We start from the raw sequence: 18,527 nt of genomic DNA on the forward strand, positions 1-18,527 counted from the left end.
GATATATTTGCACATGATGCCGAAACATTGGATGATGTTGAGTGATTTACAGTTCTGGTGCCAGTTTAGCCTCAGGGACAGTGCTAGCAGCAGCAGCCAACTCTACCACCTCCACACCCGCAGAGTTCTGCCCAAACCCAGACTACACCCACAGCCTACCCGTGTGATCCAAACCCACACACATCAGGACTTTACGTAAAACTCAGCCCAAGTCTTCTCCCACATAGAGAGTTTTAGGACAGACATACTCACAGTACTGCACATATACTACACTCTAGCCTGTTTAGGAGACTACAACAAGTCACAGTGAAATTCAATGAGGGAGTGGAGGCAGTTTTGACTAAGCAGTTGCACTATTGTAAAACCAAAGGTTGAAGAGGGCAATCAATCATCACCCATTTGTATAAATGTTTCATGATGTGTGTACAATAGTAAGATAATTCAATGTTACACAGGAGATGACCAAGAATCTGTGAAACCAAACGAGGACACTTGTGCATAATAACTAAGACTGCTGCGTCCACAGTGCAGTGTGTATGTAGCTACCTGGTCGACGTCACATTGCCACAGTCTACAGAGCAAGCGAGCAGTAAGGCTACTTCCTCGATCAACGGAATCACAGAACGAGCAACGGGAAGGAAGACAAGAAAAAGAAAAGTCACAGAACAATAAATAATCCGTACATTTGCAAGACGAGGTAAGTCAAGGGGAAAATACTTTCGGTCATTTTAACAATTGAGAAAGACGCATATACGTTCGTAACTTCGCTGTTGTTACGTTTTGCAACGTAGTTTAATATCCTTTTTTAGGTTGATTATTTAAATAGCCTTTATTGAAGAAAACATTAAGCTACATACAGTGCACTGGAAACTTTACGAAAACTTGCGCGAATACTAGGTAGCTTCTATTTCCGTAACCCCAGAAAATGAAGAAAACGTTGTCAACTGTAATGTTATATATTGATATTGGCGTGCACTGACATCCGCTACATTCCGGGTAAAACAATTGTACAGTACAATTTCATGTGCAAGGGGCAAATGAATTATTCAATAGAAACTTGGCATTGTAGAATACTGGGGGAAACCGTGGTTGGTTTTCATACTTTTTACTAATTTGTGTATTTCTCAACACCATTTATTTAACTAGGCAAGTCAGTTAAGATCAATTCTTATTGATAATGACGGCCTACCCCGGACGACGCTGGGCAAATTGTGCGCCGCCCTATGGGACTCCCAATCACGGCCGGTTGTGATACAGCCTAGAATCGAACCAGGGCCTGTAGTGACGCGAGCACTGAGATGCAGTGCCTTAGACCACTGCCCCACTCGGGAGCCTATATTAGGCTATATCTTACGAGACTATTTTCAATATTAAGAGAAATACCAAGGTCTTGGGTTGAAATGGGGAACCTTTGTATCCTCATATCTTACTCCAACATAGAGTTACAAGCCATTAAACACACCACTTGTGACAAACAGCCACATCCAGGGTTGGTTGTCACACAGTATGGGCAAAGATTTTTTATATCTAACCCAAGATAGACCACAGCCTGTCGTTTCCAATGGAGCAAATTAATCATAGTGGGCAGCACAAGTAAGGAGGTGGGCGGAGCCAAGTACACCCGAGCCAACAAGGTGAAAAATGTGTTGAAGTGACCTTGAGCAAGTCAGTTAACCCCAATTTGCTCTATACTACTATGGCTGACACTATAAAATAACACATTTCACTGCACCTATCCGGTGTATTTGACAATTGTCGCAGTGTTTGCCTTTTTTTCCAGCAACAATTGATCTAATTTACAATAAAATAAACAATTGAAGCCGTTATTTGAAAAAAGTAAAGTCTTTATTTTTTTAACAGTATTTCTATCTAACATAATAAAAATAAATAAGTAAAAATATTTTCAACATAGTTTAATATTTTATTTGACATTGTAGTTCTTACTCCACTCAAATTGTCATATCAACACATATCAACACAAAATAAACAGTAACCATCAGATATTTGGATGAAAATGACATTTTTATGAAGTGAAAAAAGTAAAGCTGTTTTTGTTGAAATAAGGAACGCTTTTTGAAACATGAGCATTGGGTGGTGTGTAACGTGTGTGTGGTGTGTGTTAATGGGTTTGTGTTGTTTGGTGTGTGTGTGTGTGTTGTGTGTGTGTGTGTGTGTGTGTGTGTGTGTGTGTGTGTGTGTGTGTGTGTGTGTGTGTGTGTGTGTGTGTTGCTGACTCTCAGTCGGAGTCACATGACTCACAGTTTTGACAAGCAGGTCGGACTAGACCAAATCTGAACAATCAGAGATGCCTGTGTTTCACAAGTTTGGACAGCACAGTATACAGTAGAGCATAGTACAGTACAGTACAGTAAAGTAAATAAGAGTATAATGTACTCAGTGCAGTACATAGAGTACTGTAGGGTACAGTAAAGTAGAGTATAGTTCAGTACAGTATAGTATAGTACAGTAGAGCACCGTAGGTACATACAGTAAGGTAAAGTAGAGTATAGTTCAGTACAGTAGAGTACAGCACAGTAGGGTAAATTACAGTAAAATGTACTGTATTGTATCCTACTGTACTCAACTGTATTGTGGTGTACTATAATTTACTGAATTAAACTAAACTGTACTCTACCTTGCTTACTGAGTAGACTGTACTCTACCAAATTAAACTGTTTTGCACTGTCTGGCTGCTGATGTGCTGCGCTGTGCTGTTACTGTGCTGCGCTGTGCTGTACTGTGCTGTACTGTGCTTACTGTGCTCGCTGTGCTGTACTGTGCTGTACTGTGCTGTACTGTGCTGTACTGTGCTGCGTGTGCTGTACTGTGCTGTACTGTGCTGTACTGTGCTGCGCTGTGCTGTACTGTGCTGTACTGTGCTGTACTGTGCTGCGCTGTACTGTACTGTGCTGTACTTGCTCGTGTGCTGTGCTGTGCTGTACTGTGCTGCGCTGTGCTGTACTGTGCTCTTACTGTGCTGTACTGTGCTGCGCTGTGCTGTACTGTGCTGTACTGTGCTGTACTGTGCTGTTCTGTGCTGTACTGTGCTGCGCTGTGCTGTACGTGGCTGTACTGTACTGTGCTGTACGTGCTGCGCTGTGCTGTACTGTACTGTACTGTGCTGTACTGTGCTGTACTGTGCTGTACTGTGCTGCGCTGTGCTGTACTCTGCTGTACTGTGCTGCGCTGTGCTGTTACTGTACTGTACTGTGCTGTACTGTGCTGTACTGTGCTGTACTGTGCTGTACTGTGCTGTACTGCTGCTGTTACTGTGCTGTACTGTGCTGTACTGTACTGTGCTGTACTGTACTGTACTGTACTGTGCTGTACTGTGCTGTGCTGTGCTGTACTGTGCTGTACTGTGCTGCGCTGTACTGTGCTGTACTGTGCTGTACTGTGCTGTCCAAACTTGTGAAACAGATGTCTTTTCAACATCTGGAAAATAAGTATTCTAGGCATCTTTTCAACGTCATTTAGCTTACTGGGTACATTGCTACAATGGGATGGTTGTCAGATTGTGACAAGCAACCCTAACATCAATTTGACAACCATCGCAACACCCCAATGCTAATTAAGATGCTAGTTACCACATTGCTTGACCTAGGAACTCACAAATAGGCTTGAATAAATCTATCCTTCCTCGTTCCAATAATACAGTGGGGCAAAAAGTATTTAGTCACCACCAATTGTGCAGGTCTCCCACTTAAAAAGATGAGAGAGGCCTGTAATTTTCATCATAGGTACACTTCAACTATGACAGACAAAATGAGAAAAAAAGTCCAGGAAATCACATTGTAGATTTTTCAGAATTTATTTGCTAATTATGTGGAAAATAAGTATTTGGTCAATAACAAAAGTTTCTCAATACTTTGTTTTACCCTTTGTTGGCATGACAGAGGTCAAACGTTTTCTGTAAGTCTTCACAAGGTTTCACACACTGTTGCGGTATTTTGGCCCATTCCTCCATGCAGATCTCCTCTAGAGCAGTGATGTTTTGGGGCTGTTGCTGGGCAACACGGACTTTCAACGCCCTCCAAAGATTTTCTATGGGGTTGAGATCTGGAGACTTGCTAGGCCACTCCAGGACCTTGAGATGCTTCTACGAAGCCACTCCTTTGTTGCCCGGGCGGTGTGTTTGGGATCATTGTCATAGTGAAAGACCCAGCCACGTTTCATCTTCAATGCCCTTGCTGATGGAAGGAGGTTTTCACTCAAAATCTCACTACATGGCCCCATTCATTCTTTCCTTACACGGATCAGTCGTCCTGGTCCCTTTGCAGAAAAACAGCCCCAAAGCATGATGTTTACACCCCCATGCTTCACAGTAGGTATGGTTTCTTTGGATGCATCTCAGCATTCTTTTCCTCTAAACACGACGAGTTGGGTTTTACCAAAAAGTTATATTTGGTTTCATCTGACCATATGACATTCTCCCAATCTTCTTCTGGATCATCCAAATGCTCTCTAGCAAACTTCAGACGGGCCTGACATGTACTGGCTTAAGCAGGGGGACACATCTGGCACTGCAGGATTTGAGTCCCTGGCGGCGTAGTGTGTTACTGATGTAGGCTTTGTTACTTTGGTCCCAGCTCTCTGCAGGTCATTCACTAGGTCCCCCCGTGTGGTTCTGGGATTTTTGCTCACCGTTCTTGTGATAATTTTGACCCCACGGGTGAGATCTTGCGTGGAGCCCAGATCGAGGGAGATTATCAGTGGTCTTGTATGTCTTCCATTCATAATAATGCTCCCACATTTGATTTCTTCAAACCAAGCTGCTTACCTATTGCAGATTCAGTCTTCCAGCCTGGTGCAGGTCTACAATTTTGTTTCTGGTGTCCTTTGACAGCTCTTTGGTCTTGGCCATAGTGAGTTTGGAGTGTGACTGTTTGAGGTTGTGGACAGGTGTCTTTTATACTGATAACAAGTTCAAACAGGTGCCATTAATACAGGTAACGAGTGGAGGACAGAGGAGCCTCTTAAAGGAAGAAGTTACAAGTCTGTGAGAGCCAGAAATCTTGCTTGTTTGTAAGTGACCAAATACTTATTTTCCACCATAATTAGCAAATAAATTCATGAAAAATCCTACAATGTGATTTCCTGGACTTTTTTTTCTCATTTTGTCTGTCATAGTTGAAGTGTACCTATGATGAAAATTACAGGCCTCTCTCATCTTTTTAAGTGGGAGAACTTGCACAATTGGTGGCTGACTAAATACTTTTTTGCCCCACTGTATATTTTATGGATACTTCCATCAACTATTTATAAAAGAAATAACAAGCATACAAATGTTTACTTTCAACCATGAAACATTCTAATATTCGTCTCACCTCCATGTTTTGTGATCCTGTCCTGAATTGACCACATGGATGACCTCTCCTATAGAGGACACACATGTTTATGTTGAAATGATTACACAGTAATAATAAGCAGTGACAATCAATCCATGAGCCAACCAACCGTGGTCTTCCCTACTTCAAATTATTCTCAACTGTAAACGCACGGGTCTTATTGTGAGCAGACTGTCAACACATTTAAATACATAAAACCAGACCTTACTCAGTTATGAGACAATGAGAGAAACCATTATTTTTCATTTGTAATACCTTGCTTTCAAAGCCCTCTGGGGTTTCTCAAGATCATGACATTCTGTGGGTTCATTGTGACATGCATGATGCAAGGAATTGCCGTTGATGTAGAAGCAGTTTTAAAGACTTCCACTTATCCACACTGTTCAGTTTATTTCCCAATTACTGGACATGTCATGACCACTTCTGCATGTTTGTTGTTCACTAATAACTAGGTTGAAAACAAAGGTAGTTTCTATACATTTACTGTCAAACTTTTATATGCAACTTCACTTGCTAAAAGAAGCCCCTTTTTAAGTTGCATTGCATTTGATGAGTCACCACTGTGTCTTATCATAATGCCAACTGAATTTTGTGAACCACATCCACATTTGACAAACAGCGCACAGATGAAGCAAGAACAAGACATGATTTCTGCACACCCACCCGTTAACCAACTTGTACTGATCTGATGATGATGTTGTGTGTGTGTGTGTGTGGAAGTGTGTGTGGAAGTGTGTACAGGTACATGGAGTAAATATATCATTTAACTTCCTATTCCATTGTGTCCCACTATAGTGGACTGTGCATTGTGCTGCATCCTCCATCACAGGGTGGTCATCTTTATCCATATACTACCAGGCTTTTTTTCTGGATTAAAAAGTGATTTAGGTGGTGAGCGTGACAAGGGGCGTGGCAATGGGCATGGCTGGCGGACTGAATTTTAGAGAACATTTTAGAGGCATCTTGGTGGTGTTTTTCGTTGTTGCAATTTTAGCATTTTACTTATGATCTAAAACTTGTCTTGAGCATTTGGCCATAGGTTCCCATCGCAATCGCAGTGAATATCCTCATTGTTCATGCACCTGGGAAAAAACTTTTTGGCATGGTGAATCCAAGCCTGATTAGGTCGGACTGAAATCATTGCATGCCTCATCCATGGCCTGAAGGAGGGTGGTGCGCTCATGGGGATGACAAGCAAACATCTTCCACTGGGGTCACATACCAAAATGTGTGGACTCTTGTCACTTTGGATTAAAGTGTCTGCTACATAAATGGCATATATTATAGTATTACAGCACTGTATTGGCTAACGCAATTTTAGTAAAGCAGTATGAACCTCCCCCTTTCTTGTTTTGGACATTCTGGATTATTTGCGTATTGGTATTGTATTGATATTGTATAACTGCATTGTAAGGGCTAGAAACACAAGCATTTCGCTGCACCTGCTGTAACATCTGCTAATCTGTAGTAGACAAACCAGTTTACATGTCAAATCTAAAGGTTTACCAAATGTTTAAGTGATCATCAATTAAGAGCAGTCAGATTAAGTAGTAGTAAAATATATTTTAACAAAAGAGAAGATAATCATGTCAAAAGTAATGTGAGCATTGCATTGTGAAAGGCAATTACTTTATATGAACATATATTGCAATGTGAAACGTATTTCTAGATGAAACACTGATTAGGTGTTTATAGACTTTTTTCTATTGTATTATTGACTGTACGTTTGTTTATGTGTAACTCCGTGTTGTTGTTTGTGTCGAACTGATTTGCTTTATCTTGGCCAGGTCGCAGTTGTAAATGAGAACTTGTTCTCAACTTGCCTACCTGGTTAAATAAAGGTGAAATAAAAAATATATATCAAAAAAATAGGTTTGGTGAAAAAGTGACTATATAATTTTGTGTGATGTACTTAGTCAATTAAAAATGTGCTTAGAGTTGCGAAACAACTGCCTTTTTGATTATCTATTTTGAATTGTACTAAGAGTTGTGAAAATGTACCACATACTTGTGAAAATTGTACCGAAGCGATTAAAAAACGGCAAGAATCCCTTCCATAGTTTGACAGATCCCATACACGCAGTGTAAGGAGCTCTCTAACAGAGAGTGGGCTCTATTTTCGTGTCAAACGCACGTTAGTTAAAATTTCGTAATGTAAAACTGGTGCACTGGCATTTTCCAGCTCTAACGCACGTTAGTTAAAATTTCGTAATGTAAAACTGGTGCACTGGCATTTTCCAGCTCTAACGCCAGGTTCGGCAATTTACCTGTCTAACACCAGCACGCTTGCGCTCAGATGGGAGAGGTGGAAATATTTTAGGCGTGTCCTTAAAAACATGACCCAAAGTGCTGATTTCAGGCAGTGCTGATAGGGATATTTAAGACCAACCAAAAGCTGGTTTTAGCGCTAACACATTTGGTTAAGGCATTCATTTTGACAGCGGAAACTCAGACTATCCAGCCATGACGCACAATGCCCATATGCACATGGAACAAAGGTAGCCCAATGTGCTTTTTGTGCCTGTATTTAGAAATATAAAAACTCATATTTTTTCCCATTTTATTTTATTTTATTAAAAACCAAATATAGCCTCCCCTCCTCTCAATTAAGGCTTTTTTTGTCTGCCCAATGCAATCACAAAGTAGTCAAGACTGCCGATAAAGGGTTTGGTTCCTGAAACCGCTTGAAAATATATCTTAATCATCAAAGCTTAATTATAATATCAAGTTTGAGAGGAGTAAAACAGTGAGCTGACACTCCCTTTTTATGCATTGTAGGCAGGCCCACAGTATTTTAGCCATGCAGGTCCCGTTTTGGACGTGCGTAAAAACCCCTCCATGATGTAGGCTACGTTTACATGCCCATCATGAAACGAGAGATGATACCCTTGGTGAATACTGGTGAACCTCGTATTTAGAAGTCATATGTAACCAGTAAAAATAGCTTGTTTTCCGTTTCATATGTTCAAAACCCAAGCCCTCCCATAGGCCTACTATAACGAAGGCTGGTTCAACAGCAATGCCTGTCTTTTTTATCATGGAGATTTTATGCTATCATTACATTTTACATGTTTTTATTGTTGTTTAAAAAAACTGGTGACTTGTTTTTCGTTACATTTTATTACAACTAAACTTATTAGAATGATTCATCTTCCTGGTATTATGGTGACAAGGTCCGTGGCGTGCTTGCAACTTCTGGAGATGTGTGAATGCGATCTGATCTGTAAAATGGTTCCGATTATGTTCATAAAACATAGGCCTATTGGGAGCAGTATAACGCTGCGTGGATATTCTCCCTTTCTATTTATATTGGATCATTGGATGTACGTAAACCCTCCATTGCCTGCGTTGTTTTAATATTATAGCCAATTTAAAACAAGTTGTTGTTTCGTTTTGATTACAATTATTCGTTCTCTTCTTAGGCTTTATCAATCATTCATTTAATCTTGCTTATTGACAACGTTTGGCATGTCCATGCTCAGCCATAATGCAATTTACAGTAGGAGCCCCCATATCAGTGTTAATTCTATGTATATATTTTCACATTAAAACCAAGCAATTACTTAACGTATTTAGAAAATATAGGTCTACATTTTCCCCCCTTTTTTTTCTGTAAGCCATTTAACAAACTATAGCGGACTAACATTGGAATTGGAGTTGATTATACACAATACATAAAAGACTGTAAATACACAAATTGAAGCAACCACATATTTTGCCTTTGAACACGCTCTGATTGGCCAGTGAGGGGCCAAGCCTCGACACACCCACAACTTGTTTATTCATCAATACCCAGCTCTTTCGAGCCAACGCCAGCAAGTGCGCCAATAATTGTGATAGTGAAAATAGCACAAATATTTCTGACACACCCCTGATCATATAAGCTACCGCCTGTGGTTGATTTACCATTGTGTTAGGTTTGTTCAAATAGAGCCCATTGTGTGTGATGTCATTGTCTGAGGTGCTATCAGTCAGCTGTCTGTGAGTCATAAGGGGAAGATGTGTGAATGCATGTCTGCATGGGACAAAACAATAAAAAAAAAAAAGAGAGAGAGAGATGAAAAGGAAGGGATTATGAGCTCACAGCGACATTGGGTCCTTGAAAAGCGCTACATAAATATAATGTGTTATTATTAGTATTTTTATTATTAGGTTCAGTTGTTACCACATATACTGTACAGAGAGAGAACTACCTGGTGGACAAGGTTAGTTAACAATGGACCTTGAACATAGGAAGAGAAAGAGTCCCTTGTCCTTGTCAACCCAGGCTCTGATCTGATAGGTAATCAATATCAATCTCTGTGATTCCCTGGTAACACACGCACAGGCATGCACGCAGTCACACAAACACAGGCACGCACACACAGAGTTTATTATTGATCAACACCTGAAAGCAGCACAGCTCAAGGCTTGAACACATGGACACCTCCTTTAGTACACACTGCATGACATTCCTCTCTCTGTCTCTCTTCCGCCTCTTTTCTGTCCTCTTACGTTTTCTTTTTTTTCTTTCCTTGTTTTTGCCACCATTTCCTTGTCTCCTGACTTATTGTTGATGTGCATAGGTGGTGGTGTAGAGCTGGTGAATAGAAACACAGGACTTTGGACATATTGAGACCTGCTCCCTCCCAGGAATGCAGGGAAATACCTTCACTCCCAGAGCTACATTCAGAGTGAATCAGTCTTGTACATCTAACCTTGTGGGGACACACAATTCAGTCCCATTCAAAATCCTATTTTCCCTAACCCTAACCCATACTCATACCCTTACTCTAACCCTAACCTTAACCCTAACCCTAACCCTAGCTCCTAACCCTTAACGTAATTCTAACCCTAACACTAATTCTAACCTTAACCCTAAACCTCCTAGAAATAGCATCTGACCTCGTGGCAACCAACAAAATATCCCCAGTTGGTCAAAAAGGACCTCTGGTCCTCACAATAATAGTTATGTTATTACAGCACACACAACCACACACACACACACACACACACACACACACACCACACACCCACACACACACAAACACACACACAACACACAACACACACACACACACACACACACACACACACACACACACACACACACACACACACACACACAATCTCTTTCTGTCATATGACTCGATTATGAGACTGATATCTAATCTCTTCTCCCTTTCTCTCTGTCTCTCCTCATTTCCCTCTACCTTATCCATTTTGCTTGTCATCTTGAGTGGATACATATCACACTTTAGTCTTTGCTTATACTTTTACAATGATCAAACAATGAATGAAATAAATATCCATATTAGTAGCATGTGACTGATGATGCAGGGTGTGTGTATGTGAATGTATAGCTCTCAGATGTCGTATCTTAATTTGATCATCCCGTTGTTGCAGGAACATTTTTAAGTGGTGTATTCAAGGTTTAAAAAGGCTTCTAAAGTTTGTAATTTCCACTTAAAAATGTCAGACTTGATTTGCCCTAATTAAAAATGTATCAACCCCTACAAAAAATGTCCAGTAATTATAATCCACAAAACAATTGACATTTCCGGTTCCTGCAGGATTATTTTCCTGCTGTAGCAAACTGGCTCAAATTAATATCCTACATCTGTAACTGAATCACGGCTGTCATGTGCGTATGAACAGAAGGCTGAGTGATGGACTGTTTCTAGAAATATGTTGCTGTGGTTACATTCTGCTTGGCCATGTCTTTGAACAGGTGGCCCAGTGACGCGTCACCATGGCACCCTTCTTGCGGATCGCCTTCAACTCTTACGATCTGGGTGTTCTGTCCCCCCTGGCCCCTTCTGATACCCCCTTCTGTGCCATCAAGATGAAGGAGGCCCTCACCACCGGTGAGAATCTGACTATTACTATAGTCACTGGTGTGTTATAGTAGAAATATATTAGTCCCATTGTCCCACACAGTCACATTGTAACCCTGTCATTAAATACTTTATACTGTATGTCCTATGAAAGTCATACACGAGGACCGGTGTTGTACAGATATGCAGGTTTTTAGCTTGTTAGACAGGAGTATGAAAGAAATCAATCTCTATCTAACCTCTATCTAACCTCTCTCTCCTTCCCCCTCTTTCCCTCTCTCCCTCCTTCTCTCCAGAGCGTGGTAAGACGCTGGTTCAGAAGAAGCCCACCATGTTCCCAGCCTGGAAGGCCAGCTTCGACGCCCACATCTACGAGGGGCGTGTCCTGCAGGTGCTGCTGATGAAGACTGCAGAGGAGCCATTGGCCGAGGTCACAGTGGGCATGTCTGTCCTTGCCGAGCGCTGCAAAAAGGCCAACGGCCACGCTGAATTCTGGGTAAGAGGGACTTTGACTACAGTCTGATTCACCACTGTCCTGCATGAATTGTGTGTCTAACTTGCAGATGATTGTGTGTATGTGTGTGTGTGTGTGTGTTCAGGTTGACCTGCAGCCCTCGGGGAAGGTGATGATGGCAGTGCAGTACTTCTTGGAGGGAGCAACTGATACAGGTGAGACTCAGGAGATGAAGCCCACCTCTACTCTTCTCATCCTCGTCTGTTCCCCTCATATCTGGTCTGTTTTTGATCTATATTTTATATGTCATGTTTGTCACTCTGAAGCTGTCTGTCTGTTGCCTTGGTTCTCATCTGTTCAATGCTCACTTTTGGAGTACAGACGGAGCAAGAGGGAACAGAGCAAAAGACCCCACAAGAATAGTAAACAAACTAAAATTTGACCAACTGGGGACATTTTGTTGGTCCCCACGAGGTCAAATTCTATTTCTASGAGGTTTAGGGTTAAGGTTAGAATTAGGGTTAGGGTTAAGATTAGGTCTTTGGGTTAAGGTTAGGGTTAAGTTTAGGGTAAGAGTACTGGAGTCGGAATTCAACGGCTCAGACACGAGAGGTATGTGGCAGGGTCTACAGTCAATCACGGACTACAAAAGAAAAACCAGCCCCGTCGCGGATCACGATGCCTTGCTCCCAGACAGACTAAACAACTTTTTTGCTCGCTTTGAGGACAATACAGTGCCACTGACACGGCCCGCTACCAAAACCTGCGGGCTCTCCTTCACTGCAGCCGAGGTGAGTAAAACATTTAAACATGTTAATCCTCGCAAGGCTGCCGGCCCAGTCCTCAGAGCATGCGCAGACCAGCTGGCTGGTGTGTTTACAGACATATTCAATCAATCCTTATCCCAGTATGCTGTCCCCACATGCTTCAAGAGGGCCACCATTGTTCCTGTTCCCAAGAAAGCTAAGGTAACTGAGCTAAATGACTACCGCCCTGTAGCACTCACTTCCGTCATCATGAAGTGCTTTGAGAGACTAGTCAAGGACCATATCACCTCCATCCTACCTGACACCCTAGACCCACTCCAATTTGCTTACTGCCCCACTCTGTGCAACTGGGTCCTAGACTTCCTGACGGGCTGCCCCCAGGTGGTGAGGGTAGGTAACAACATCTCCACCCTGCTGATCCTCAACACTGGGTCCCCACAAGGGTGTGTTCTCAGCCCTCTCCTGTACTCCCTGTTCACCCACGACTGCGTGGCCATGCACGCCTCCAACTCAAACATCAAGTTGGCAGACGACACTACAGTGGTAAGCTTGATTACCAACAACGACGAGACGGCCTACAGGGAGGAGGTGAGGGCCCTTGGGGTGTGGTGTCAGGAAAATAACCTCTCACTCAATGTCAACAAAACAAAGGAGATGATCGTGGACTTAAGGAAACAGCAGAGGGAGCAGCCCCCTATCTACATTGACGGGACAGTAGTGGAGAGGGTGGAGAGTTTTAAGTTCCTCGGCGTACACATCACGGACAAACTGAAATGGTCCACCCACACAGACAGCGTGGTGAAGAAGGCGCAGCAGCGCCTCTTCAACCTCAGGAGGCTGAAGAAATTCGTCTTGTCACCAAAAACACTCGCAAACTTTTACAGATGCACAATCGAGAGCATCCTGTCGGGCTGTATCACCGCCTGGTACGGCAGCTGCTCCGACCATAACCGAAATGCTCTCCAGAGGGTAGTGAGGTCTGCACAACTCATCACCGGGTGCAAACTACCTGCCCTCCAGGACATCTACAACACCCGATGTCACAGGAAGGCCAAAAAGATCATCAAGAACAACAACCACCTGAGCCACTGCCTGTTCACCCCGCTATCATCCAGAAGGCGAGGTCAATACAGGTGCATCAAAGCAGGGACCGAGAGACTGAAAAACAGCTTCTATCTCAAGGCCATCAGACTGTTAAACAGCCATCACTAACATTTAGTGGCCGCTGCCAACATACTGACTCAACTCCAGCTACTTTAATAATGGAAAAATTGATGTAATCAATTTATCACTAGCCACTTTATATTATATAATGTTTACTTACCCTACATTACTCATCTCATATGTATATACTGTATGCTATACCATCTACTGCATCTTGCCATCTTGATATAATTAAATCTATCAATTGCCAGTTTAAACAATGCCACTTTATATATAATGTTCTCATACCCTACATTACTCATCTCATATGTATATTCTGTACGCTATACCATCTACTGCATCTTGCCATCTTGATGTAATGTATCACTAGCCACTTTAAACAATGCCACTTCATATAATGTTTTCATACCCTACATTACTCATATCATATGTATATACTGTACCCTATACCATCTACTGCATCTTGCCTATGCCGTTCGGCCATCACTCATTTATATATTTTTATGTACATATTCGTATTCATTCCTTTACACTTGTGAAATTGTTAGGTTATATTACTTGTTAGATATTACTGCATGGTCGGAACTAGAAGCACAAGCATTTCGCTACACTTGCATTAACATCTGCTAACCATGTGTATGTGACAAATAACATTTTGATTTGATCTATTCCGCTCTCATCTGTCTCACTCAAGCACACGTACCACAACCACACACACACACACACACCACACACACACACCACACACACACACACAACACACACACACACACACACACACACACACACACACACACACACACACACAACACACGTACACACACACACACGTACACACACACACACACACACACCACACACACACACACACACACACACACACACACACACACACACACACACACACACACGTAACACACACACACGTACACACACACACACACACACACATTCTTGCAGTCATGTATAGGTTTTGTGTATGAATACCTGTCTGTTAGTTTTTAAACATAGTTCTCTTACTGGCTCTATAAGGTTTTGCCTGTTTTCTCAAACCAACAGTGGACCAAGCACTCCAAATGTTGCCACTACTGTTCCTAATGCTACAGTGATGTTTCTTAACCATAACGGCTCTGCTGTTAGCTGACTCTCTCCCTGTCACCTATAGAGGGCAAGCCTCCCACAAAGGAGGAGGTAGGGGGTCCCACCATAAACCGCAGAACGAGAGCCATCAAACAGGCCAAGATCCACGAGGTCAAATGTCACGAGTTCATCGCCACCTTCTTCAGACAGCCCACCTTCTGCTCCGTCTGCAGAGAGTTTGTCTGGTCAGTTATTCATTTTGTCCAGCCGCCTGTCCTCATGGCTCTTTACTCCTAGCTCTACTTTCTGTTAGCTTCATGCTAACAGAAGTCATTCCCTATTTACAAGTTTTATTATCTCTTCCATTCATCCAATTTAAGTCTTGGTCGGTCTACTTTATACTGAGAGACTGAGTGAAGGGATAAGATAAGGCAATGTCTTAGTATGGCCTATGATCTCCTCCTATCTATCTAACTTTAGGGGTTGTGTTTCCGGGAGCGGGTCAGAAGTCTTGCATTGTCTGGAAGTACCCACACAAGACTTATCAACATTTAGCAATGTATTCGCCAAATCAGCACAGCTTCCACTACTACTGTTGTGTTCTGGTAGAATAGGTTGTGTCTCTGGAAACGGTGGATGAGTCTCTGTGTGCTGCTGTTTAAACGGTGCTCACCTGTCATCTATATAGTCCATTCTCACTTTGTCTCCATTCATCATCACTGGCCCTCCACAATCTCTCACTCTTATACCTTTGTATTCTACAGGGGGCTCAACAAGCAAGGGTACAAGTGCAGACGTAAGTGTACAATAATGTGGACAACCTACTGCTATACAACCACATACACACAACATCATAGATACACACCTATAAACACTGTAGTTATAAACACTACCTCAATGCAGAGCAGATTGTACAGCCCTACCAGTGACTTCGATATCTGCCTGTATGAATGGTGCTCACCTGTCATCAATGTTCTCCATATCTCTTCTCTCCCAGAATGCAATGCAGCTATTCACAAGAAATGCATCGACAAGATCATCGGCAGGTGTACGGGCACGGCAGCCAACAGCCGGGACACTGTGGTACGTTGGGACTACTAGTTAATTAATTAATTCGATTATTTATTAATTTACTTATTTGTGTCAATCCAATGTGGAGTTTACTCCCTATAAGTTTTCCGTTCCATTGATTAAACTGGTCAGGAGGTTTTCCTCCATTAATAATGTGAACAATAGCTGTGATGCCATTAGCTGTCAAGGTGTCATAGGGTCAGAGTCCAAACTAGTAGGCATTAATCAGACATGTAACCTCGACCAAGGATGAGGTCCCCTCACATCCCCATCAATATTCATCAATAGAAAGGGCCAAAGAGCACAGGTAACTGAGCTTAGAGGTTACATTCAAACATGAGGGAATCTCCCTTCACTCATATGTGAGGGGTGGTGAGAAGGGGTGTGTTCTGAGTTAGAAAGGGGCGTATATAAGGCCCTCTCTAGACTAGAGAGAGAGCAGGAGAGGAGACCAAGAGAAAGTGTGCCTGTCTATGGCAGTCTACAGGACCCCACTGAAACTACTACAGACAGGACCTAGGCTCAGGAAGAATAACACCAGGGCACGCAAAACAAAAGAAGATAGGGAGAGAACAAGGGAGGAAGGAAGGAAGGAAGGAAGGAAGGAAGGAAGGAAGGAAGGAAGGAAGGAAGGAAGGAAGGAAGGAAGGAAGGAAGGAAGGAAGGAAGGAAGGAAGGAAGGAAGGAAGGAAGGAAGGAAGGAAGGAAGGAAGGAAGGAAGGAAGGAGAGAGAGAGACAGAGAGAGAGAGAGGAAGAGAAATGGGGATGATGAGACAGGTGCGCAGGGCCATGAGGTACCCTCCCAGGCGGGTGTTTTGCCCCCAATTGGTACCGATGGATCTGGGTGTTGATGAATTGTGTGTGTGTCCATCACAGTTCCAGAAGGAGCGCTTTAAGATAGACATGCCACACCGCTTCAAGAACCACAACTACATGAGTCCCACCTTCTGTGACCACTGTGGCAGTCTGCTGTGGGGCCTGGTCAGGCAGGGCCTCAAGTGTGAAGGTAAGGAGCGGCGTGTGTGTGTGTTGCGTCTGCATTGTCATTGTATTTAACTGTATACTGTAACTCTTCTATGCTCTTGTAGATTGTGCCATGAATGTGCATCATAAGTGTCAGGATAAAGTGGCCAACCTTTGTGGAATCAACCAGAAACTACTGGCTGAAGCACTTACACAAGTCAGCCAGGTGAGTGAGCTGATTGTGTGCATGTGCAAGCATGCAGGCATGTGTGTGGATGTGTGTTCTTGCAAGTGCACGTGTGGGTGTGTGTGCATTGACATATGTTACTGAATGTGTGTGTGACACCTGGCCCAGATCGACTGTATCTGTATGGCTATGGGAACCTGAGCTTCTTGTCCTGGGCCCAGTTTTTCAAAAGTTCTGGATTTCGGCTATCGGATAGGATAAAATGCATAGAAAAAGAATTAATAGGACAGGAGTCCCAATTGAAGTCAATGATTTCTCTGTTCTATTCATTCTATTTCTATGCATTTTATCCTATCCGATGGGTGAAATCCAGATAGATAACCATTGAAAAACTGGGCCCTAATATGTTTATGGATAGGAAGACTTTTTGTGGTGGTGAAGCTTCCAACAATCGTAATGCTCCTTATCATGGCCCTGTCTAGGTAATAGCAATCTACTACCTTCCCCTGGACACTATGTTTATATATTATGTTATGACTATGGTCTGACTGAATAAGCTGCTATGTCATTCTTAAGTCAGCATTATGTAGGCCGTATAACAATGGGGTCAAGTGAAATGCTGTATAACTGTTCAACAACAGTATTTTACAGCCCTGTCCCCATACAGTGTAATGCATCTTTGTTTATGGATATCTGTCAAAGGTGACAACGAAGGTGTTATTTGCTTCTCCCTCTCATCACCCTTCTATATATGTATTATCTCTCCCTATATTTCCTGAATGTCTTTCAGAAATCCTCCACTCGGCGCTTGGACCCAACTCTAGCTGACCCAGATATAGGAGTCTATCAGGAAGTCAATAGGAATTCCACTAGTGGTCTGGATGTCAATGGTCAGTCTGTGTGTTTGTTTTTATGAACATATTTGATGATGTGTTATTTTAAATTCACTCAAATCAAGTTTGTGTGAATGGTTAGGAGTAAAATATGTTTTTATATATAACGTTAATTATAATAATGATGAATATGATGACAATTGTGGTGACAATTGTGGACCTTATAAGCTGTGTCTTCCCCAGACGGCCACCCTTATGGCAGGCTGTGGAAGGGCTCCAGCCCGCATCCCCCATCTCGCCTCACCCACCTGACACTCATCAACGTAGACAACTTTGTCTTTCACAAGGTCCTAGGCAAGGGCAGCTTTGGCAAGGTAAGCCTGGTACAGCAGACATTCAGGATTCCAGAGCAGTAAAGCTCACCACAGTACAGTTCACATACAATGAAGCAGTAGGGACAACAGACTTTAATATTACCACCAATATAATATTTAATCAGGCTCTCCTCTCTTCTTTTGTTTTCTCTTATTTTCTTCTCTTCTTTCCTTTATTCTGTCCCTCCTCTCTTCACCCCCCCCCCCTTCTCTCCCCAGGTCCTGCTGGCAGAGTTGAAAGGTCAGGGGGAGTGGTTTGCGGTGAAGGCTCTGAAGAAAGACGTGGTTCTGATGGATGATGATGTGGAGTGTACCATGGTGGAGAAGAGAGTCCTGGCCCTGGCCTGGGACAACCCCTTCCTCACACACCTCTACTCCACCTTCCAGTCCAAGGTACAGACTGTAGCCCTACACACACACCTCTACTCTACCTTCCAGTCCAAGGTACAGACTGTAGCCCTACACACAC

The 18,527-nt window shown here is 42.7% G+C and overlaps 1 protein-coding gene across 1 annotated transcript in view; it reads left to right on the forward strand.

Annotated features, from left to right (window-relative positions):
• Positions 1-452: 452 nt before the first annotated feature.
• Positions 453-18,527, forward strand: part of LOC111970102 (protein kinase C delta type) — a 29,608-nt gene continuing 11,533 nt past the window's right edge. Inside the window, exons 1-12 of the mRNA XM_023996612.2 lie at positions 453-697; positions 11,059-11,194; positions 11,461-11,660; positions 11,764-11,833; positions 14,715-14,874; positions 15,394-15,425; positions 15,627-15,712; positions 16,578-16,707; positions 16,790-16,890; positions 17,642-17,741; positions 17,928-18,058; positions 18,278-18,451. Coding sequence (XP_023852380.1) covers positions 11,080-11,194; positions 11,461-11,660; positions 11,764-11,833; positions 14,715-14,874; positions 15,394-15,425; positions 15,627-15,712; positions 16,578-16,707; positions 16,790-16,890; positions 17,642-17,741; positions 17,928-18,058; positions 18,278-18,451 — 1,299 coding nt within the window. The 5' untranslated portion in view covers positions 453-697; positions 11,059-11,079. The remainder of the gene's footprint in view (positions 698-11,058; positions 11,195-11,460; positions 11,661-11,763; positions 11,834-14,714; positions 14,875-15,393; positions 15,426-15,626; positions 15,713-16,577; positions 16,708-16,789; positions 16,891-17,641; positions 17,742-17,927; positions 18,059-18,277; positions 18,452-18,527) is intronic.

The sequence above is a fragment of the Salvelinus sp. IW2-2015 genome, linkage group LG11 (assembly GCF_002910315.2).
Source record: "Salvelinus sp. IW2-2015 linkage group LG11, ASM291031v2, whole genome shotgun sequence".
Lineage (NCBI taxonomy): Eukaryota > Metazoa > Chordata > Actinopteri > Salmoniformes > Salmonidae > Salvelinus > Salvelinus sp. IW2-2015.